The sequence below is a fragment of the Adiantum capillus-veneris genome, chromosome 20, assembly GCF_014529385.1.
Source record: "Adiantum capillus-veneris isolate H3 chromosome 20, ASM1452938v2, whole genome shotgun sequence".
NCBI lineage: Eukaryota > Viridiplantae > Streptophyta > Polypodiopsida > Polypodiales > Pteridaceae > Adiantum > Adiantum capillus-veneris.
The window spans coordinates 1808544-1834173 of NC_140950.1; the positions used below are offsets into that span (position 1 = coordinate 1808544).

Sequence of the window (25630 nt, forward strand, 5' to 3'; positions counted from 1 at the left end):
ACTTTCTGTTTACAACCTGCAGGTCCGAAACTAATGCGTGCATGTACATGTGCATCTCTGTCTCTCTCTTTCTCTCTCTCCCTCTCTCTCTCTCTCTCAGTTTTTTGAAAAAAAACCCTCTGAAAGAGCGTGCGCGAGATAGATGATCGCCTTCCTCTCTCCTACCAAGCCACTGTTTTGTGACATACCAGGCAAGCTGAGAGAGAGTGAGAGAGAGAGAGAGAGAGAGAGAGAGGTGCTCACCTCTTCTCTCCTACCAAGCCACTGTTTCGTGACATACCAGGCAAGCTGAGAGAGAGAGAGAGAGAGAGGTGCTCGCCTCTTCTCTCCTACCAAGCCACTGTTTCGTGACATACCAGGCAAGCTGAGAGAGAGAGAGAGAGGAAGGGATAATGTATGTGGGATCTATGAGGGTGGAGCTTTGCCTTTCCTCAAGCTAAGCAGGGGACGCAGCAGAGGGAGGAAGACAAAGAGAAGAGGCAATAGCTCACCATGAGCATGGAGAGGAGCACAGGGCCAAGAATATATGTACCCATCAGCATGTCTGATCATGCCAGCCAGCCCACATACGCAGTCCTAGAGTTTGTGGGCTTCTCCACCCCTGCTCCCCCTTCCCACCCCCACTTTCTTCACTCCCCTACTCCTATCCCTTCCCCTGCTCCCTCTTCCTCCACCTCGCCCACCACCGCACCTCCACCCCCCTCTTTCTTTCCCCTCTCCGTCGCCCCTCCCCTCCCCTACCACCATGTCCCCCCCCTCTCCTTCCCATGCCCCACTTCCCTGACGCCAACACATTGTACCTCCCCTCCCCTCCCCTCCCCACCTCTTACCCCCCCCTCATCACCATTACCATCAACATCACCATGTGCACGGCCGGCCCTACCCTTCTGCCCGCCTCGAGGTAATTGTCAACCTCGACTCCCCCCCTTCGTGTCCCTCCTCTATCGCCCCCTCCTCTGCCTCCAGTGCCAGCAGAGAAAGCTCCAAAGAGAAGCACTCGCACTCATCCGTCGCTCCCCCCATCACAACTCATGGAGTCTCTTCCATGGGGAATGCCTCTCTGGCTAAGCCCATGGTCTGCTACAACTCATCCCCTCCCGATGCGTCGTCCACATTGGCAAATGGCTTCGGTTCGAGACCCATGGCTAACTTCAGCTCATCAGCTGAGGGTGGAGGGCTGAGCATACCAAAGTCAAAATTCAGCGCAAGTAGCGAAGGGGACATAATGCAGACACAGATTTCAGTGTCACAGACGGACAGGGAGACGATAGTGCACACACACTCCTCCAATTTCCGTGATGTGGTGAGGCAGCTGACAGGCGCATCAAGCGACGATCAAGATTTTCTACCAGTTACGCTACCGACAAGGCTTGCGAACCGTGTGAACAACACAAATATGGGTCAGAACCCTCATAGATACCACATACGCAGAGAGGAAGGGAGCTTTTGAGGGTGAGAGAGAGAGAGAGAAAGAGAGGAAGGGATAATCTAAGGAGGAGGAGACAGTCTTTGAGAGAGAGAGAGAGCCTGGCCATGTCAGTGTGTCTATTTGAGGGCTCATAAAAAAAAGGTAGCGGGGGTTTCAAGGGACAAGAAGAGGAGTTGCTTCCTGAAAGGAAGCAGGGATGGAGAACGAGTCTCTGAGTAATTTGAGAGGCGTTACACACACAAAAATGCACACAGAGAGAGAGAGAGTAGGGAGAGCAGCGAGAAACTAGAGTAGTAGCAGCTGCCCATCGCTCAACAGGGCGAGACAAAGCAAAGAACTCAAAGCCGCCGCCCGCCGCCTCTGAAAGCAACTACAATTGCCAAAGACAAGGGCACCTCAAAATCCTCCCCCCCACTTGAAATTCTGTCAAATTTTGGCCTTCGCTCAAATGGCATCATCTTTAGATCCCCTTTTCTTAATGATTTTCTTAAAATCGTGCACACATGCTCACACACTCACTACACCTGCAGCAGCCTAGACCTTTAGCTGCCATCATTCCTTCTCGTGTCCATAGTCCTTGCACATGTGACCATGTTCCCATACTCTTCACTAGCACACGGACAAGAGAGACGGAGACAGCCTGTCCCACCCCAGTTGCCCAACACCTGCTATATTGCTTCAACGTAGAGAAACAAACCCCTCCCTACCTCCTCACGCATCTGCTTCCCCTACATCGTATAGCAAGTCACGCAAGAGACACACACACACACACACACACACACACACACACAGAGAGGTTGGCAGCCTGCATGTCACCATATTTGATTAAAAAACGGGTATCTCCAACAGATACTCCCTTCGGTCGATTTGTTCAAAACGACTAGCCATATTCGGTTCAACCATTCAATTGTTCAGGAAAAACCATTTTTTCAAACATACAAATTTCTTTTGTTGAATTTGGCAAGAGAAAAATTAAGAAAATTAAGCTTATTTTTTGGGGCTTTACACTATTTTTCTTTATATTGAGGCGAAATTTCTCCCCTTCCGCTTACCCTCAACTGGCCTACTACTCGGTTCAACATACTAATAGGTTCATTATTATATTTGTTGCAATCTTGCCGAGATTCCAACGAATGCAGCATTAGCCCTTGCAAGTTGTCCAACCAAAAACTTAGCAAGCTGGACTCAAACTCTCGCTGCTCCACACGCGCATTTTCAAGTCAACTGAGCTAACCATGTAGGAGGCTGCATATGTTGCGCGGCATAGTGCAACACATTAATTAAAAAATATAACCAAGCCCTCCCAAAACCTACTTGGCCACGTTGTCGTCAATGACTATGTGTCATTGACCCCATGCTATTTCTCATGCCAGCATGCTATAGTAGATGACTCTACGCCCTTCCTTTTGTCAGTCCCATCTTTTGTCTTTGCAACATGCATCTCTTGGGATTCGTGTCGCACTTTTTTTTTTTCAAAAATTGTTGGGACATACTGGTACTACTACTACTGGTAGGTTTCTAATTGAAATTGCTGGAATCTTCGCAGATGCCTTCTTTGTTAGAGTCTTCACGGACGCCTACTGCAAGATAGACTAAAACTCTCCCTAACGAAAACTCGAACTACGGACATCAAGAACCTCATACTTGAGCACCATCTGCTATCCACCACAACAACGGCTTGCTGATGTCTACTGACCTAGTCCTGCAACATTAAAAAAATTATCTTTCTATGCGAATCGCGATGCATGGCATGCTGAGCACTTGCGGCACCAAGCCCTCACGCCCCTTTGCACTGCTACTGAGGAACGCTAGTACCTGTGCTTCATTTTCCCTTTTTTCATTGATCAAATGTTGATTTTTCTCTACATTTATTTTCCAAATCGAGCGCCCTGCACAACCCCCCCCCCCCCCCCCCCCCCCCCCCCCCAAAGGGCCACTAAGCCGCCCTCCGCGCACAGCGCGCTGCGGTTCTCCATGGCCATCAGCTTGTCGCCGTTGCAGTGCTCCATGGTCATGGCAGTTTCGTTTTCTTTTCTCCAGGGGTATCTTTTGATTATTAGGTGATTTTCCTATTTTCTACAATGGGGTACCCCTTACTGGCATTTTTTTAATTGAAAAGGGAACGATATTAAGCTGAGCCACATTTTTCCCAAACACCTAGGAATCAATGGGAAAAGGAGAGCATTGAAAATCTCCACATAAAATTTAGGATTTTTTAAGGGTTATTTTAATCTGCCAAATCTAGCCGGTTTCCTTCAAGGCAAGCCTCAAAACTAACCAAGAATTTTCAATTTTTTTGTGCTTTAAATATACACTAAAGACAGGTTTTCTAGGGCGTTTTTGTTGAAAATTGATGCTAATTAATGTGTCCTTGATAGTGATATTGTTTCTCGTTTTTTAGAGAGAGAGAGAGAGAGAGAGAGAGATCTAAGCATCTTCTCTCACTTGGCATCGTTCTTTCTGTAGGACAAATACACCAACTAATTTTACACAAATAGTTGGTGTATTTGTCAAACCAAGCCCTGCCACCTGTTCTTTCTATCCATTGATAACCCTTTTTGTTGTGGTGCATGAATATATAACAAACAATAAATATTTTGTTGATGATAAAATTTACTATATCGTGTACAAACACTTGCTCGTGTTTGTCCTTGCTCGGAAAACATCGCTCGGTGCATGGTAACACTCAAGTTCATGAAGTGTCTACAAAAATGCATCGATACAGCACCCGTCTCAACACCGAGCGGGACACAACAGAAGACGATAGTGAAAGATTGGAGAAGTTACGCCTTGAGATGATGGAGGAACAAATGGCAGATGCCATCAGCGATGCCAACGCTAATGATTTGTCATTGTTGTTTCCCTATTTCCATGTTGGCCTTCCTCTGTGGGGACGCATTCTGTATTTTCCCTATCACCCCCACAAGATTGGAATTTTACAGAACCGGACGAGGGAACTCACGGACTCAATCATCAATTGCTTGGTTTGGTGCATGCTATTCTTTTATTCACAATAAATTCTTTTAATATATTGAATTTTGTATGACACAAATTTCTTTACAGTTTTGTAGTTTCAATTTGCCTTGGAATATGCAAGATGATGTCGCCGTCCTTGACTCGAACCTCTCGGTCGTTTTGACAGCCGAGAATACATCTTTAGTGGAAGTAGTTGACTGGTTCCAGTCAGTGAACATGGAGACGGAAATTTTTTTTGTTCTGGCTTATCATGAAGGGTACGCAATGTTTTCAATAGTAAAATTATTTTATCTTGAACACTAATTTGTTGTGATGACATATGTTTTGCTTATGTTTATTTGTAACAACGCTCATTGGAGTCTTGTTCTCTTACACCTTGAACGAAACCGGTGCTATCTTGCTAATTCATCCCATGGATTTCATGGTGAAGTACGTAGGTAAGAGGTTTTGTATTTTGTTCGACATCGCATAGAATTTTGCTAAAAGTCGCTTATGAAATTTAATTGTATTTTGCGCAGATCTGTTCGGAAGCTTGTGTCTGCTCTTGAAGCTTTAACACAAGAGCAGATATATGATAATCTTACGATTATTAGTTGCAAAGTCCCTAAGCAGGACGATGCCTACTCTTGTGGATGGAGGGTCTTAATCAATGCAGAAATTTTGTTAGGGGTCATGCTTGATGGAAGTTGTAGAAGTGTAAGCATTTAACACTCTGTGCACGTATGTCACACGTGTCAATGCAAGGAACTTGCCGATACACCGCGTGCGAGCCACAAATGGCTCCAAGCACATAGCAAGCCTAAACTAGCAAGCTCAAAGATGGCATTGGTGTATCACTCACCGCTCTACGCTTATGAAAATCTTTTGGCTACTCAAATTCTCTTGAGGAGTACAAGCAACACCTCCAAGTAATCTTTCAAGTTGTGAGAGAGAATAAGCTTTTCATTAATCAAAAGAAAAGTGAACTTTTCCTACAAGAGATTCAATATTTAGGTCACATTATCTCTAAAGATGGCACCCGTATGGATCCAATAGAGGTAATAAAAGGATGGCCTAATCCAAGGAATCTGCAGGAGGTATGAAGCTTTATAGGTATGTGTACATACTATAGATGCTTCAAAGAAAAATACTCGCTAATAGCAGGCCCATTACATGACTTAACAAAAAAGAATGTTAAGTATTCATGGACTGTAAAAGTGCAAGAAGCTTATCTCTCAATTTGTGCTCGCACTACTAGATCTCTCAAAGCCATTTGAGATCCAATGTGATGCTTGTGGTTATTGCCTTGGAGCTGTTTTGCTTTAAGAAGGGCATGCCATAGCATATGAGAGTCAAAGAATCAACTTTGATAACCAAGTATTGGGCAAATACAAAAAAGAGCTACTAGCTGTTCTATATGAGCTAGACACGTGGAAAGGCTATCTCTTGGGGACTCCATTTATCCTACAAATGGATCACAAAGCCTCAAGAACTTCATGATGCAAACCACTCTCTCCGACAAACAAATGAGGTGGACAATTTTCTTTCGCAATTTAAATTTCATATTGTTCACATTGCTGGCAAGCACAATCAAGTGATCAATGCACTTTCACAATGGCCAAGGGTAATTGTGGTGTCTATAGCAACTCACAATGATCTATCTTTTATGATAAATGAGTATGCTACTGACATCCACAAACGGATGACCAAAGTGAAATAACTAATCTAACGATTCTTGAATCTACTAAAAGCCTATGTCATGGAAGTAGATCAACGTTCTCAATGAAGAAGTACCTACCTCTTATAGAGTATGCATACAATGAAATTGTACATACTTCTATGGGGAAAGCACCTTTTGAGGTTAAAGAGGGAAGATCCAAAAGTCCCTTACTACTTAAAGTACATCGAAAGATCCTCATTGTTGATGAATATATACGAGACTCACAAGAATCTTTTTCAAAGATTAAAGCGGTTATATCCATCTCAAAGCAAAGGCAAAAAGGGTTGTTGCTAATAAGCACAGAAGAGCCTTAGCCTTTAAGGAAAATGATTGGTTCTTGCTTAAGTTTCTCAAGGCTCATCTAAGACATACTACGGGCAAGAATCCTACGGGCCACCAAGAGTATTATGCTAAACTAGAAAAAAGATAATATGGTCCTTTTTTAATTCTTAAGCCAATCAATGAGATGGCTTATCAATTAAATTTTCCCAACCATTGGCTCATGCACAATGTTTTCCATGAGAGATTACTTAAGTCTTACAAAGGAGCACCATCAAAAGAAGCAATAGTCGCAAACCCTCCAAAAATCAAAGATCAAGAAGAAGTACTTCAATCTGAGGCCATCCTACGACATGAAGACAAGGTATTAAGAAACGATAAGATTATTTGACAATATCTTATTAAGTTTAAGAATTATCCTTTTAAAGATTCTAGATGGATGCAAGGAACCTAGCTTAAGGATATATGAACCTTGCAAATGCTTACAATGATATCTTAGAGTAAGCATTTTAAATGAACAATGTTTTTGTCTTTTAAGACTCATTCTCTTTCTTTTATTGTGCACAAAATTTAATAAGTATGCATGCTTAGGATCATGTTTGTGGTGACTATGTCTTCGAAACACCAAGTAGAACTTGTCACTCTACTTTGCAAGTATGATATGGACTAAAGAGCAGACATGCTTGCGGTAGCTAAGTCTCCTGAGCACCAAATGGATTAGTCATCCATTCTGGAATGATGTCGTAGGGTAAAAAGGGATCCTCTACCTGCTAAGAAACATGGACTAATGACTAGGCTTTATCTTCTCTACCTCATAGTTGAGGACGACTATGATTTCAAGAGAGAGGTAATGTCATAAAATATAATATCTAACTTTACCAAATGATTTTCTCATATTAAACTGATCATTTAATATGGAAAAATAAAAGGGGAACAAGAGTTAGGATATTGATATGTGCTTCTAGACCTATCTCAACAAGGAACCAAAACGAGAAATGGTTGCATCTCAATATGGGTCCAAAAGGAGACGGTCTACCAAAGAGCAATGTGCAATAAGTGCTTCTAGACTTATCTCAGCAGGGGACCATGAGGAGAGATGGTTACAACTCAATAGGGGGTCTAAAAGGAGGTAGTCTATCAAAGAGCAACGTGCATCTAATGTATCTTAAAATACCTTAGGGTTAGCTTCATTAAAGACCTCCAAAGGTTAGTGTTAATAGTCCTTAGACCTTAAGCAGGCTAGGGTTGTGCTTGAGGTGGGAACCCGGCCCAAGCTTGAGGTGTTTGTCATGCTTGGTGACTAAGGTGATTGAGGTGCTTGTCATGCTTGATGAGTAAGATGCTTGAGGTGCTTTTTGTGCGTGCTGACTAAGGTGCTTGAGGTGCTTGTCGAGATTGCTAACTAAGGTGCTTAAGGTGCTTGTAATGCTTGATGAAGAAGGTGCTTGTGAAGCTTCCCATGGATGGGGGGGTAAGGGTGCTTGAGTCAAAAAGAGACCCTACAAAGGAGGGGGAAAGCCCCAAAGTTAGGGGAATCTTTGACTTAACCTCCCACTCACCCAAAGGGCACCCCCTTTCTCAAGGGGCACATGGACACATGTCAAGCTCTCCCTATGCTTAGCCACATGGTGTGCTTAAATCCTATTGGCTTGGCTAAAGAGGGGTCCAATGAGCTTCTAGTTCAATTCAACAAATATCTAGATATTTTCAAGTTCTCTCTCTCTCTCTCTCTCTCTCTCTCTCTCTCTCTCTCTCTCTCTCTCTCTCTCTCTCTCTCTCTATTGTTCATGCCAAGTTAACTAAGTATAATGGTTATGTTGCTACGGCTAATTCAGTCAAAGTAGTCTCACAACAATGCTCTCTTTAAGCCTCCTAATTCCGTTATTCTCAAAGTTCATGGCCATTTCCATTAAGCTTGGCCCTGCCCGTCCTACCCTTGGCATGACAAAACAGATATAGATGGGAGATAGCGCTTGATAGGAGACTTGATCAGAGCAGCAACGAGCGACAGGGCTCATAAGGAGTGGCAATTTTATTCAGGGAGGAGTTGCATCCATTGATACATATAGCATGCAAGGATGAGTAGGGTAGGTACATGTGGGTGAGAGTAAAGGCAGAGACATGCAGATATCTCTACATGGCTATTTTTTATTTCCCTCCTAGGACGTCAGTATATGGACCACCTAGAGGATAGTTCCCCTTTTCTATCTTGGATGATGACATATGGGAGTTTTCCAGGGATAGTGACATTATCATACTAGGGGATTTCAATGCTAGGACTACCCATCATCATACAATATTCTATGATACTTCAGAGGAGATGCTTAGGGAGCACATGGATTGGCCATTTTGAATGGCCTACATATATTTCCTACATCGGGAGGTTTCACATGTTTTCCACACCGACATGGTACTAGCACAATGGATTATGTTATGGCCCAACCATATCTCATTCCCTCCTTTCAGGATTTCATGGTGGGAACTAGGCCAGCTGGGATAGCAATTGATCATGTTATTTTGTCTTTAACTCTCACGTTTTAGTTTAGCACAGCTCCACTAGAAGAGGGCTCCACACACACTTGGTATACCTTCACGAGGGAGATGGATTTTGTCTACATGGATGAGATATAAAGGCAACTATTGTTAGCAGCAAGCTAACCCATGTAACATTTTTCGGGAGTTTTATTGTAAAAACACTTATTCTTTTGATAAATCGGGAATATTGTAACTCCTATTTTCCAGGTGGATATTGTAATCAATGAGTCGGGGCTATAAGGTTCCAGATTGTATCAACTTATCCTTAGTTAGAGCTCCCAGATTATTAGTTTTTGACCAAAGAAACCTTGGCTAAGGCATAAAAGCCAATTTTTGCAAGTTATTTTCAAGTTTTTGGATAATAGAAACACAGTGTGAGCTAACAACGCTCACTTCTCTCCTTCTCATGCTTCCTACTCCCTTCCCGGTTGTCACATTGCAGTGTCGTCTGTTGCATTGCAACCGTAGGTAAGAGCTCTACGCCTTGACGTAAACATCTCATGGTAAACTGTAGCTTTTGGCGTCTTGACCCGCGGCCTAATTTCATCATAAGTAGGAATTTAAGCTAGGAAATTACAAAGTAAGCATAGGCGGGGGTATTGGGGCATCATTGCTAAGCATTTAGATGCATTCGGAGTCAAAAACGACTAGGGCAAAAAATCACTGATGTTAATTATCATGGATTTTGCACTTCATCAAAGTGAGAATTGAGACCATAAGCATGTGTGCTTAGGTCTTATATACATGTCCTAGAAGTTTCCGTAACATTCAGATGTTGTTTGATATTGTAATGGTTATGATTTGTTTGCCAATTAGCAAGTTGTCTATTGTTTTCTAAGAGATTGACACCCTCTTGTAGCCTCTATGCACTAGTCGAGTCAGCTTTGTCCCATGGATTGACAATTATGTTCGTGGTTCTCGCTATGTCTGCACAATAAGATAGGATTGAAGTTAGAACCCACCCACATTTGGCACCACTGTCAGGGACGAATAGACCTAAACTAGGGAAAACACAAGCATCTTGTATAGTTGTCCTTTAACTTTCTCTAGGATCACCTAGAGTTAAAACTTTCTCTTTAAAACCACATAGCTTAAGATTGTTGCCTTTTGTTGTGTAGAGGTAGCTTGGGAGTAGATTGTACTTGCTAAGTACCTTGTAGGGTTGTAGGATTGTAGGATTAGTTTAGGATTTTGAGAATGATTGACGGACAAGACAAGTCTTAAGATGAATGCTCAGAAGACCATAAAAAACAAGAAAACAAGTGTTTGTGGACACTTTCCACAATCCCATTGTAGTAGAATTTCTCAAGTTATATTGAGCACACATGCCAAATTTGGTAAAATTTGGATCATTGAAGTAGAAATTGTGGCCAGATTTGTAAAGTTAGTCTGCAGACACAAAACTATTGACAAATTGAACAGAATCTATCCAAACTTGGCGAAACTTGGCTAGGGAGATTAAGTTGAGTTTCTTAACCAGTTCGTATCAACATTTTGTCAAAAAGTTGCAAAAAAAATCCATTTGTAAATAAACACGATTATTTACTTCTGCTTTGGAATTGAACATTTTGCATATTTGAGTATACCACAAGGTCAAGCATATCAAGTAGAATCCACAAATCAAATTTGATGAAATTTGGATCACAAAAATGAGAGTTAAGTCTGATTCTTGAAATCAGAGTCTGCGGACACTAAACACTTGATAACTTGGACAAATCTTGTTCAAACTCAATGAAACTTGTCCAGAGACCACAACAAGGTGATTACCTGGAAAAACAAGCCTAAAAAGTGTAAAAATTGAGAAAAGTAAATAATCACGATAATTTACTGCTGAGACCCAGTGACAAGATTTTGGATTTTTTAGCTTGTATAGTGTTAGAACAACATAATACAATGAAGGGGATCGGAGAGCACCACAGACGGAGAGTGAGAGAGAGAAGGAGACACACACACACACGATGTGGGTGGGGAGACTCAAAGAGTGAGCAGCCCCCTATACACTTATGCTATGTATAAGGTATACAAGTCAGTGGGCGCCCAGACTCTGGGCGGCCGGGCAAGGCACAAACGCCTATACCCCAACAACCTCCCACTTAAAGGCGACTGTGCCTTTAAGCAAGGGAACCTAGTCTAAAGACTACAAAAGGTGAGAGAAAACCGCTCTCAACCGATGCCCACTGGCTGGCTGTGATCGTGTGCATCCGGCTGTCCTGCTCCCGTGTAAGTCCATACACCACCAGACGTACCGCACACGTACTGCAAGTATGTATGCAATACCTGCATATCTCCCTCGTGCACTATGCCATCATCAGTCAACAAATGACTGACAACCCCAACTGCAAATGCTCCCACTGCAGCTATGATATCCAGTGTCAAGATCAGCATCTCATACATGAGACCACCGAATGCCGATGCAATGCTAGCGGGCCCTGCTAGCTCTACGGAGCATGCATCAACATATATATCCCTGGCAATAGGCATCTTTGACTGACGAGGCGCGTCAGCCACATGCATCTCCTGACTGTCCGCAAAAGACGCATCAACCTGTCGTGCAACCTCAGAGCAAACCAGCTGCTCTAGGTGTCTGCTGGAAGACATATCCTGCACAACTATATCCCCATGCTCACTGTCGAGCATAGAAAGGAATGACTGCATAATCGCTGACATCTCAGTCTCCTCTGCAATCATCCACTGCAAACATGACTACTCAATCTGCTGTGACTCACTAGAGCTCTCATGCTCTAACTCCGTATGCATAGACTCTTGCACAACGTCCTCCTGTCGTGACTCACTAGAGCAAGACCGCTCTACCTGTCTATCTTGCATAGAAGTATCTCGCACAACTGACTCTCTGCTTTGCTCATTCACTAGCAAAGCATGCATGTCTGACTCTGTCACCTCTCTGTGTGACTGCTCAAGTCGTGCCCCAACTGTGTGCACAACGAGCTCACTACTCTGCACTCCATGCAAAGCATCCTGCAACCCACAAGCAAAAGAGACTCGCCTGCTCTCTCGCTCTCTACCTGGCTGCATGATCACAGAGACAACACCGTCTCTCGCGTGATCCACATGCAATGGGTAACCTGTACCACTCCTGGCACCTCTCGCAATCACTAGCGAACCCAAATGCATCATAAAATCTCGCTCTCGTAGCAAAATCTGACATCCACAATCTCTAAGCTGACCAATCGAGATCAAACTCACTGTCAAATCTGGTACATAGGGCACATGTCGTAACAAGTAAGATGCACCACTCGGTAATGACAGTCTCACATCTCCTGCACCTGCTATCGCATGCACCGATCCATCGGTCAAACGTACACTGCCAAGCATCCCGCTAGAATAGCTACAAAACCATGCACGATGCGGCGTGACATGAAACATAGCATCTGCGTCTAGCAACCACTGCGAAGGGAGTGCACTATCCACATGTATAGCATCTCGTGCATAGCTCGAGGTAAAAGTGACATCCCCGTCACTAGTATACTCCGACACTACATGTGCCTCAACTGTCAAAGCAACTGAGTCCATGGCATCACTACATACATCTCTGAGACTGTCATGTCTCCTACGATGTCGCATACGACGAAAACAACGCCGTCTAACGTGTCCAAAATAACCACAATACCAACATATCACCTGTCGGCGTACTCGTGAATGTACATGTCTCACATGAGTCCGTGATGACTCAGATCTATCATACATATCATGTAATCTACGCCAAAGTGCTCTCGAAGTAGTCTCATACATAACAAGAGCATATACAGATTCCGCAAGGTGCAAAGAGAGTGTAGATAGTGCCATCTCCTCTAGCTCTTGCCACTGATCGTTAGACATTTTTGAAGGTCTACGTGCATCACCACTCAATGGTCGATGCAACCCTCGTTGTGTCAATGCATCAAGCATACACTCTCTCCATGCTGCAAAGTCTGACCCATCAAACATGCACATTTCGGAGAGATCATAACCTGAGCGATCACCTGTCTCTGCCATGAGCACAATGTAGCAAACTAGAAAGCAAAACCACCTCACCAACAACACTTGGAAACTGTCTACCAATATGGCCAGAAACACAATGTAAAACCTGTGAGACACACTCCAAAATAGAGCTCCCGCAATGTCAATACAAGCCTCGCCTGCTCTAGTATCACATTGCAATCAAGCGCACTACTTACAAGACGCATTCATGACGACCATAACCTTGTGCATAATCTTCACCGAATCAGCCCTGAAATTCAGCCCAAAATTACAAAATTCTCAGCCCTCTTCCATGGCCAAAAACAGTCCGTAATTCAGCCCCACACTACCAACCGTAGCGCATAAAGAATCAGCCCAAAACTTCTCCAAGAAGTTATGACTTGTTCGGTCTGAAGATCACCTGCACACACGCCGTCATAGAGCATACATCTGTGAGCTAATCACCAAGCCCACACTGTGCGGTATCGATGCATACACTTGCACAAATCTCCCACCTGCAGAGAACACCACACGCAAATGCTGAGTGCAACTGGCAATCTCTACCTAGATCGCATAAATGATACGCATAAAACTCCTGGGAAAATTTTGCCAGAGTTTTGTCAGTAAAATGGCCACAAAATCAGTAACCAAACTGACTACACGCTCAAAACCATGAGCAACCAAAGCGCATCAAACCACACTCCAAATGCATGCACCAATCTCCACACTTTGCATACATCATTGCAAACACCTGCAAATCTAGTACACAAATATCTGCTCTACCTGTGACTGCCAAAAAACATGCTCGACGCATACATTGCCAAGCTCAAAATGCAATCACATTAGTCTCCCTGAGCATCAAACCACATAAGGCATGCATCGTATCCTCCTACCTGTGAGGAAACTTGCAGCAAATATCACTCTCACGTTTGAGAGCAAACCATGTGTGGAATCTTCGACACACAATAAACAATTGCTGCTGCAGAAAATTCAGCGTTCAGAATTTTAAAATTCTCATATGACGAGTGCGTCCGGAGCGTGCCAAAACCCCAAGGTAGACTCCTGGATCACATGTATCCGAGTCCGGGTGTGAAAGCTATGCCAAAAACCTCCGTTTCGGCCCAAAAACGCAGCATAAACTGCCAAAAGAGGGTTGAAAATGCAGCTCCTCAACCGTAGCTCAAATGAGGTTTCTGATGGCTCGAATGGCTTCGAAAGGGGAGTAAAACATAAGGACACCTGGTGGAAACGCTCTCGGAAAGCTGAATTTGCCAATGCCAAAGTCGAAACCCTGTTTGCACTCTTGAAAGTGCGCGTGCGCGGACGCGATTTCGAGAATGAAACTGGCTCTCCGCTATCATCGTGACTGTGCACACACGCGCTCCCTCTGCACCTACGCTCCGATACCAATTGAAGGGGATCGGGGAGCACTACAGACGGAGAGTGAGAGAGAGAAGGAGACACACACACACACGATGTGGGTGGGGAGACTCAAAGAGTGAGCAGCCCCCTATACACTTATGCTATGTATAAGGTATACAAGTCAGTGGGCGCCCAAACTCTGGGCGGCCGGGCAAGGCACAGACGCCTATACCCCAACATACAAGGCCACTGGTCAAGTTTGAATTCCATCGGGTCCAAATTGGTACATGTTAACTCAGTCCTTAAGGTTGTAGATTAGTCATTTAGCTCTTTGCAAGGGTAAAATCTGAAAGTCTCATTTGCTGACTCACTTAGCTCAAATTGAAGTGATATACATAGACAAATCACAATACTTAGCAAAAATTGTACAATCTTTGTGAAAAATTGCTAGCTTGGTTAAAGCTGACACAAGAATCAGGTTGCAGGCAAAGAATTGAGAGTTTGACAGGAGATGAATTCAGGTTAAATGGAAAAATGGATAACAATTCAATCCGACGGTAAGTACTCTATCCAGGGCTTAACAAGTCTATATGAACCTTAGATCTGGTCGTATACTAGCAAATCAATTTGGAGAGACTGCTAGTAGGGTATCCACCGAAGAGAGTGTGAATCAAGGCGATCACTTGGGCACTATCTTTGAAGAAGTCTCAAACACTTATTCAGACTCAACATCTATAATGTCTTCCTATTTGATTCAATCAGGAACCAAATGACAGTGCGATATAAGCACATACTCACCTTTTATAAGAGTGATGTCAATGGAGCTCAGGTTTACTTGGATCCTAATGAGGAGTATGCCATTTGCATTGATGACCATGACATAGAATTTGAAGAGGAAATCAAAGCAAACAAACAAGGAAAAATGTATATGGATAAAAACGGGACTCAGTATTTGAAAGTTGAAAACCTTGATGTGATAGACAAATGGGGATTAGAAGTGAATACCATAATTTTACATATGGCAGCAAAAGAAGGTCCATTGACTTCAGAATTTGAGGGATACAATCAATTTGATCTGAAACCTTTGAAATGGCTTAGCATGGATAATCCTAGGATTGGAGTCTATTGTTGGGAGGATCGGAACGCCAAGGATCTTTTATGGACCTCTCATGCCAAATCGGGGCAGTTAACACCCATGAAGATCATCTATATCTTCAAGATCAAAGATAAGGGTTCAGCAAATCTACCAACTTACCTTTTTAGGGATTGTTACAACAATAACTTTGTTATGATGAGTCTTGAGGAGGTAGAACAGACCAAATACCAAGGGTACTCCATAAGAGATTGGATATTGAGGCAAAGACCTGAAACAATTTCAAGAGAGGAACTCCGTGAGAGATCTTTTGGGAGCAATGTTAAAAAACCCGAACCTACCTCATCACGAAGGAAACCCAGTGACATTAAAGCCAATCCAGGGCTACATAAGTCACTATCTCCAACATATTATTTTGAAGGACTCGAGATAGGACCAACTGCCAGAAGAGTTGAAGATGAGGCAAACAGCCGTGTCAGACTAGCTAATTTTAAAAAATGTTTCAAAAAATACAGCGGATCTGGGGATCCATATGACCACTTAGAAAACTTTAAGCAAGTGCTAAGAGCAGAACACATATTTGATTTCCACACTTTATTTGAGAGATTTGGAATGACATTAGAAGGAAAAGCTTTGACATGGTTCCAAAATATTGCACCAAGGTCAATCGTGGATTTGAATACATTAGCTCAAGAATTTGTAGCTGCATGTTCCAAAACTAGGCTCAAACATAATACGGTTTTTCAAATCTATAGCTTCAAACAGAAACAAGGTGAGTCTGTAAGAGATTGTGCAACTAGGATGAAGTGATACATTTCAAGATGCCCAAAACTAGAAATACCTGCAGAAGAAAGATTAGTGTCCTTATTTCTAGAGGGATTGCTAAGCAAAGAACTTCATGCTATATTGTATATCAAGAAACATATGACCCTAGAAGAGTATGTATTAGATGCTTTTCCTTGGAGTCCAGGCTAAGAAAAAAAAACATAATTCCTCTGATGAGTCAGAGAATACTATAATTTCCTCTCAAAAGACCAAGAAAAGAAGAAATCAAAGGTATGAGATGAGAAAACAAAAACATAAGGGTGAAATTGAGAAAAAAGCTAAAAAACCTATTCTTGGAAAAAGTGAAAGAAACTGGGAGTGAAATTAAAGAAACCACAATGAAATCTAGAGGAAAAATTTTTGAGCCAATCAATGCAGCCTTGGAAGCTTTCCAAGCGGGACTCAAAGCAGGCCAAAACATGGAAAACGAATGGAAAAACTATCCTTCTCCAGATATGGAAGCAGCTAAGCTTGAAGCTTATCAAAATTTGGTAAGAACTACTCAAGAAATGCTGGAAAAACAAAAACCCAAGCTTGAGAGTATAGCAAAACCCGAGGAGCTAGTGGTAGAAACCAAAAAGGAGAAATCCAAAGTGGTGGTAGAACCCCACCTTGAAACTAAAGAGCCAAAACTCATAGTGCCTGACAGTGAAGATGCTTTAGATGGAATTCCATTCGTAGAGGAAGACTGACCACCAGGACATTTATGGAAAAAAGTAAAAGAGATTAATGATGGGAGAATAACTTTGAAGTCATCTCCTGTAGAGGAAGTTTGGTTAGACAATCTACCTCCTCATTGGACAATGATGTACAGTCCTTGTATGGGGATTGCGGATCTGAAGCATCAGGAATGTCTAAACCATTGACTCTAAAAACACTTCCCTCTTACTTAGGAGACAACGAAGATGAGTCCATAGTGTGTAAAACCACTCAGGTAAAAAGAGTGGAACAGACCCTAGAGGTAGACAACATCCATTCAATCATGTCTACACCCATTCATTGCACTCTTGGACTGTTAAAAATCATACCATATTTATGGAGTAATTTTAAAAAAAACTCTAGAGAAGGTGGGGATAACAGGGCTAATCGCAAAAATTTGGGTAAATTGAAACATGAACTAGATAACAAGGAGATTAGATACGTCCCAATGAAAAAAGTCAAAAAATACTACGAAGAGGAAGAAGGAAACACAACCCTTCCAGTGAGATATAATGATGTAGAAACCATGGCAATACTGGACAATGGGACAAGCATAGCCATAGCCACAAAAGCAGTATGGGAATTACGGAAAAAACTATCCATTAGACAAACTTGAAATTACAATTTGGCTGATGGACACATAGAAAAACCCCTAGGACTGCTTGAAAAGTTGATAGTTAGTTCCTATGTAATTGATTATCAACATACTTTTGCAATAATGGACTTTGGGAAGAAACTTAACTATGAAATCATCTTGGGAAGACCATTCATGCGACAAGTACAACTCATTCAAGATTGGGGAAAGAATTACCTGTATTTGAATCAAGTGGGATCAATCACAAGGGTTAATCTAAAAGATCACACTTATAGAGATGTCATGAAAACGCCCATACAAGAATTTGACTCAATCTCTTTAGCTGAATCAAAGCTTCCATCTTGGTTAATCCATCTTGGTTAAAAAAATACACACCTGTTTGGATGTGTGGAGCCTCAAAAAATGGGAGTCTAAAATGAGAGGAATGTATCTTAGAAAGAGATTGCACAGATAAAGCATATGTACCTAAACCCTTTTCGGAACATTTGTTTGAGCCATTTGAATAGCCTCAAATTTTGGCAACAATGGATGTGTGTGTGAATACGTTTATGCCTACTCAATTTTGCAATGAGGATGGTTATGACATAATTCCCATACAAATGATCTCAACCCTTCACATTGAAGATGAAGTTCAGGAACCCAAGGACTTACTAAAAGCTCAACAAGTCTTTTCAGACCTCTATTATGATGCTACTGACGAGTTTGAAGAACATTCGGCTACATCTAATGATTCTGGGCCAGAAAAAGAACATGTTAGAGCACAACTACTCCTAAAAGGAGGGGAGGAAAAGTTTTTTGATTTTCCAAACCAAAAAACAAGAAGACAAAAATGATATAGAAGAAAAAGAGACACAAGAAACTTGAAATCTAGAGTTATGCCATCAATTTCTAGCAGAACACAATTTTTGATGCAGATAGATGCACATGATTGTGTCAAGGTCAAAATCATGGGTAGATATCCTTCATACAACAAACAAAGGACATCTAAAATATCAAGGAAAACGAGAAATGAAACTCAACCAAAACCTAAACACTGGGATGATGAATCATCCATGACACGAGTTGAATGAAAGAAGAAATATCAAGAGTTGAAGAAGACTCTAAAGGAGATGTATACCACCAAAATGGAAACAACAGAGGAAGAGATTAAAGATGTAATGAGTGTTCCATCCCATTATAAGAAATATACTCTTCAAAACCAAAAGATCATAGTCGAACAGCCTGTAAGGGAACTAAGAAAGTAGGGTGAGTCCTACGAAGGACCTAAAAATGCAAAGAAGATAGATCTAGTTGAACCAGGAGAAGAGCCTAGACTTGCCTCCATTGCAAATGACTTGATCGAAGAAGAGGAAGAGCTTTTACTAAGCTTACTGAAAGAACATTGAGATATCTTTGCTTGGTCTTATAAAGATCTCAAGGGTGTTGATCCAAACATCTGTCAACAAAGGCCATATACTTATAATGAAACATTTGCTAGAAAGATCAAAGAAGAGATGGAAAAGTTAAAGAAACTAAATTCATTTATGAAATTGAACGCACAGATTGGGTGTCTCCGATTGTGGTGGTACCCAAGAAAAATGGAAAATTAAGGGTGGGTGTCGATCTCAAAAAAGTGAATGCAATCACCATTAGAGTTAACTACCCTCTTCCAATCACCAAGCATGTTTTAGAATGAGTTGCAGAAAAAGAAGCTTATAGCTTTTTAGATGGCTTTTCAAGGTACAATCAACTTTTGGTTGATCCCAAAGACCAGCATAAAACTACCTTTTCCACTGAATGGGGTATTTTTGCATATAGGGTTATGCCTTTTGGGTTAAGTAATGCTCCTGCCACCTTCCAAAGATTGATGAGCCATGCTTTCAAAGAATATCTTCAAAATTTCTTGGAAGTATATATGGATGATTTATGTGTACATTCATCAATCCGAGCTGATCATTTTGAACATCTAAAAAGGTATTTGAAAAATGTAGACTTAATAGGATTTTCTTAAATCCTAAAACGTGCATATTTATGGGCAGACAAGGAAAAATTCTAGGACATTTAGTGTCTAGAAATGGCATAGCGACCGATATGGATAAAATTCATGTTATTGTTGAATTGCCTAAGTCAACAACAGTCAAAGGGATTCAAGATTTCATGGGACATTGTGGATATTACAGACGATCATTTACATGTATGCTATAATCGCAAAACCCATGTATGGCCTGATTACACTCTTTGTATGGACTGATGAGTGTGAAGAATGCTTCATGAAGCTTAAACTAGCTCTCACTTCAGCCTCAATATTGAGAGCACCATATTGGAATAAGAAATTCCATATACATGTTGATGCTTCCAATTTTTCCATTGGATGTATATTAGCTCAACCAGGAGACGAAAATTTTGATTTTCCTATTTCTTATGTTAGTAGATAGTTGAATGTGGTAGAGAAAAACTATACAACCACTGAAAGAGAAGGATTAGGGATGATCTATGCCATAAAAAAGTATAGACATTACCTATTATCAAACAAACTTGTGTTCTTTGTGGACCACCAAGCTTTATTATACTTGGTCAACAAGCCATGCAACACAGAAAGAATAGTATGATGGTTCATCATTCTTTTGGAATTTGATTTCACTGTAGTTGTAAAAAAGGGCACCAACACTAAAGAGCAGATCATTTATTGAGGATTATTTTAGGAGAACCACCAAAAGGGGTAGAGAATGATCTACCATATGCATATCTCTTCTCTGTGGAGATGATACCCCGTTGGTTAGAAAATATGGTTTCATTGATGACTATAGCTCAAGTGGATTCTGAAATACCACTGTCTATTACACTCGGATTAATTGGGCAATCGGCTATGTATCAATTACAAGTTGGAAGGTTATACAAAAGAAATTGATATGGAATATTGCTTTTGTGTATTAATCTTGAGGAGAAAACCCAATACCTAAGTCAAGCACACATTACCATAGTAGGAATTCACTTTGCGGAATACCAAACTATGCAATAGATCTTGAGACTTGGAATATTTTGGCCAACCATGAGGAGTGATGTTCACTCATTTGTAAAAAATTGTCTTCAATGCCAAAAATGAGCACCCATACCTCACGTGATATTATTTCAACTTTCACTTGTTCCTAAGTGGAGTAACTATCTAGTTACTTACTTATTATCAAGCAGAACACTTTCGGAGGATATGAGTAAACACCGCCAAAGAGCTATTGAAACAGAAGCAAGAGACTATGCTCTTATTGAAAACCAATTGTATCGAAGAGGAAAGGATCAACATTTGCGTCTTTGTGCAAATGAAGATGATTATATCCCCACTCTAGAACAAGCACATGCTAGATTAGCTGGAGGTTACTTTCTAGTGAAACCACAGCTAGAGCAATTTTAATGGCAGGCATATGGTGGCCAACACTTTTTGCAGATGCCAAAGAATATGTTTGAAGATGTGATGCATGCCAACGAGAAAAAATGCCAATAAGGGTAGATAGCATGCCTTTAAGACCAATGGTGGGGGCTAGAGCTTTTGTAAAATGGGACATAGATTTTGTTGGGCCAATACAACCACCTACTTATAGAATTCAAGCTCAATATATCATTGTAGCTACGGACTATTTGACCAGAGGCTAAGGCAACCAAAAAGAATGATGCTAGAACCATAGCCGCATTCTTGTATGAGAATGTATTCACAAGATATGGACTTCCACTAGAAATTGTCAATGAAAAGGGAACTCATTTTCTCAATGAGGTAATTGAGTACCTGCTGAATGATTTTATGGTCATCCATAACAAATGCGCTCCATATCATCCACAAGCAAATGGACAAGCTGAACACACAAATAAAATTCTTAGCTCGTTATTGACTAAAATGGTTAGTTCAGGATGAGCTGATTGGGAAATGAATCTCATGCCGCTCTATGGGCTTATAGAGTTTCATTCAAGACAGCTTTGAATGCTACACACCTTAATCTTGTTTATGGTCTTGATGCCATACTACCGATGGAATTTCTATTTCCAACACTAAGGGTAGCAAAAGATCTTGAGTGGACCGGACATGAATTATCAAAGAGGCTTAAAGATTTAAAAAAGCTTGATGAGCAAAGGCTAACAATTGTAGCTCACATCTATGCACAAAAACAGAAGCAAAAACATTTTTTTGATTCACATCTAGTCACAAAAATCTTCAAAAAAGGGGACCTAGTTTTAGTCTATTCACTTAAGCAACACATTCCCAAATTCAAGAAGAAGGGAAATGGACCGTTTATCATTGAAGACGTATCTCCAAGTGGAGCATTTAAGTTGTCCACTCTAGATGATGAACCAATGGCTAATTGGATTAGTGGATGCTGCTTAAAGAAGTACCATTTGTCACTAACCAATGATTTGCTAGAGAAGATGCATGCAGCAAAGCAAAGAAAGTTAAAACAAGAGCAAGTTATTGATGAATCCCAAGAGGAAGCTCGACTTCAAGTACTCAAGAGAAAAGATGCTTTCAGAAATCAAAAATAACCTATTCCCATCAACACTTTGGAACCACATCACAGACTATGGGAACTAAAGAATGATGCAGTGTCAACAGATGATGAATGGTTGGATGGATTGGACCTTCGCATCAAAGTACAATTGAACAATCATAGCAAAAATGCATTGGTAGATACTGGATCTTGAATGAATGTAGTCAGTTATTCCACTTACAAGAAAGCAACGAATCAGTCTTTAGCATCGTGAATATCTGCTATCAAAGGATGCAACAAAAACCCAACACTGGCATTAAGAGTAGTCAACTTGAATGTGATAGTACATGGATGTGCATGCCTCATCAATTTGTATGCATACCAGATGAACATATGAATGAAACAATGATTCTTAGAATCTCAGGATGTCGATGTACAAGACAGTACCAGATTGGGACAGCAATCAACTCAAGCTATCACCTAAAGGAGGACAAGTCATCGTTCCAATTGCACCGAGCAAAGAGGAATGGAAAATAGGTCACCCATAGAAGAAACAAGGGAGTCATCAATCTACTTCCTCCTCTAGACAATCAAATGCTACAAGTAGCATGCAAGGAGTCAGGTTGCATGCTATGAGTAGCATGCAAGGAGTCAGGCAAATATGGGTACCAAAAGCACAAATCAAGGACAATCCGTCTTAGATTTGGGTGCCTAAAAGCTCATCCACCATACTGACAAAAGTTTCACATCTAACAACTCAGAGAAAAACATATTTCAGAAGAGAAACTAACACTAGATGGGTTTGGAGGAAAAAGGAGCATTTATCTTCTCCACAAACTATAAAGCCGATGAAGCAGTGGAAAGTTAAGTCTAAAAACACTCAACCATAGCAGTTCATCAACGAAAAACCAAGATACCAATGGAGAGTTAAATCTCAGCAACCATCATCATTGATACCTACAGCTCAAGAAATCAATGTGCCAAAGCATCCAGATGGTACAATCACGCAACGAGCACACAAGTTACATAATTTGCTATTTAGAAAACATCAACAGGAAACCTTGACCACGGAAACCCTTGAGTCTACTCAAGGCCCAACTCTTACACACCATGCTGGTTTGAATTGCATTGATCTTTAGAGCATAGTAGAGCCAACCACACTATGCATAGACACAATTGCTTAACCCATGCACACAGTCGCCCATCTAGGAGGGGTGGAAGGAAACTTTAGTAATTAAGGGCAATGTTTGAAGAGGGAGGAAAAAGTTAGATGTTAAAGTGTGGTTTTTGGCAAAATTACCTAATAATGCACTTAAAATCAACATCAAGGAAATTTCAACTGATAACATCTCCCTGATGAGTGTAAACAGTGTATATACTATCAAAAAATAGCCTATTTTGCTTATTTTCATCAATTATTATTGATATTGGAACTTAAAAATAGAAAATTCCACCAAAAAGTAATAAAGTAGTGTTTTTCAATGGATTTTCTTAATTATTGTTTTTTCACTTTGCTTTTTTAATGCATTTTATTATTTTCTTTGATTTTTAAATAAACATGTCCAAAATTAATAATAAATAGCGAATGAGCTCAGATGGAGAAATTGAAGATACACTGATTATCAGAAGAACAAGGTGAACAAGCAGAAAAATTTTCAATCAAAACAACAAATGGAAGCGGGAACCCTAAATTAGGCTGCCAAGGCCTAATTTTGCAAATTCTTGCAGAATGAGCTAACTAGTCTGATTGAGGAAATTTTTGAGTTTAACATAGATTTCACGGCATAGTAGACTAACAGGGTAATCTGGGGAAAAATAGTTTGGGAAGTCCGAGTATAGATATCCAAGGTAGCCCAAAATCACCTCATTTCCACTAGTTAGCCTTGGAGAAGAGAGCTCTCTACCTTCTTCGTGCGCGATTTTCGAAGTCCACAGTCGCCCATTTTCAATGCCATCTCACACGAGACATGAGGGGTAAGTTCTAAACTTATCAAAGAATGTTTCTATACGGTCGGGTAGCAAGTCTAGGCCCAGGAAAAAACTCTAGAATCCCAGTTGTGTACGAATGCCTACAACAAAAAAACGACCATAGCGGCCTGCCAACTCAACCGAATCAGACGAGACTTGAACTGTAGCATGCCTTTAGATAGTAGAACACCTCCATATCATTAGATGGCCATTTGGCAGGGGTCGAGAGGGTCCCAAGTACATAATCTAGGTTTTTTCCACATGCCAGAATTGGATTCTGACTCCACGGGCAGCTTATAGACAAGGTCTATACACGATGTACCTAGATGGTTTCAAGAAAACAGTCACGGCAAGCTCTCAAACAGCAAGAAATAGACGAAGACTACAAAGTGTCAAATTTGACATATAAGTCAAATTGACCATGAATGAACCCAAACTGGATGAGCAGCATCAGGACTATGTAGCGGACAAGTCCATGGCTTCAAAAGTGACCAAAACAACTCTACACGCGAAGTAGTAACAAAAAACGATGATTTCAGAATCGACAAGAGCACAAAGTGATGCCTATTGGAATTAGGGTTGCAGAGAAACGCACACAGCTTGGAGATGATGAAGGAAGCTCAAGACACACAACTGAGAGTGTATTACTTAGTGTGCAATGGAAAGATAGATAGCCCTAGAGTGATGGGCGTATATACAATGCACGAGGGAAAAACCCTCCTAAAGAGGGAAAAAATGCCCCGTCGGTCTTGGTGTGTTCAGACACACACTACCACATGTATATGGTAACAAATCCCCCCCAGAGTGATGTAGTGAATGAGAGTTGGCACATGAGTAAAGGGAAGTGCCATGCCCTGAGGACATGATCAGTCCACAAAGGGGAGTAAGCCCAAAGCTTTGCGGAAAGCTTCGAGCTTCTAACAAGACAATGCCTTTGTGAAAATATCTACAAGGTTGTCCTGTGTTGGCACATAAGCCAAGCTGATCTCTCATGCTGAGAGCCTCTCCCTCACATAGTAGTAATGCACCTCAATGTGCTTTGTGCGAGCATGGAAAACTGGGTCCCTCGCAACTGCCAATGTGCTTTGACTGTCAGTGTAGATAGTGTTGGCAGTGTCCTGTCCAACACCCAAATCAGTCATAAGGCATCTAAGCCATACACACTCAACCGTAGCTGTGAAGACTACCCTGTTCTCAGCCTCACAACTCAAAGTGGCCACAGAAGGTTGCTTCTTTCTCAACCATGATATATATGAACTGCCAAGCATGAAACAAAAACCACTTGTGGACACTCGCGTGTCAAAACAACCAACCCAATCTGAGTCCGAAAAAAGCATGTAAGTCTGTTGGCAATGATCCCCCCTTGGAATAAAACAAGCCAAGATGTAAAGTGCCACTAAGGTAGCGGAAAATCCTCTTAATAGCCTGCTCATGCTTAGACCCTAGGCTATGCATAAATCTGCTGACTTGTGAGACTGCAAACTAAATATCTGGCCTCGTGTTGCATACATAAATGAGGCAGCCAACAGCAGTTTGGTAAAGAGTGACATCAACAAGATCACCATCATCATAAAGACTCAATTTCAAGCTTGTTTCCATGGGAGTGGCAATAGGTTTGCAATCCTCAAGTCCAATTTTACAAAGCAAGGTCTCTATGTAACTTTTTTGACACAAGGCAATACCACCATCACACTGCTTAAACTGTATGCCCAAGTAATGATGCAACAACCCCAAATCTTTCTTCTTGAAAGTAGCATTCAAATCA

General features: G+C 41.4%; 1 protein-coding gene across 1 annotated transcript; it reads left to right on the forward strand.

The window, feature by feature from the left end:
* The first annotated feature begins 256 nt into the window (after window positions 1-256).
* LOC147431991 (uncharacterized) lies at window positions 257-2328 on the forward strand. The gene is made up of 2 exons (XM_086491519.1): window positions 257-796; window positions 876-2328. Exons 1-2 carry the CDS (start codon window positions 493-495, stop codon window positions 1448-1450), a joined length of 879 nt encoding a protein of 292 aa, XP_086347645.1. The 5' UTR covers window positions 257-492; the 3' UTR covers window positions 1451-2328.
* The last annotated feature ends 23302 nt before the right edge of the window (window positions 2329-25630 follow it).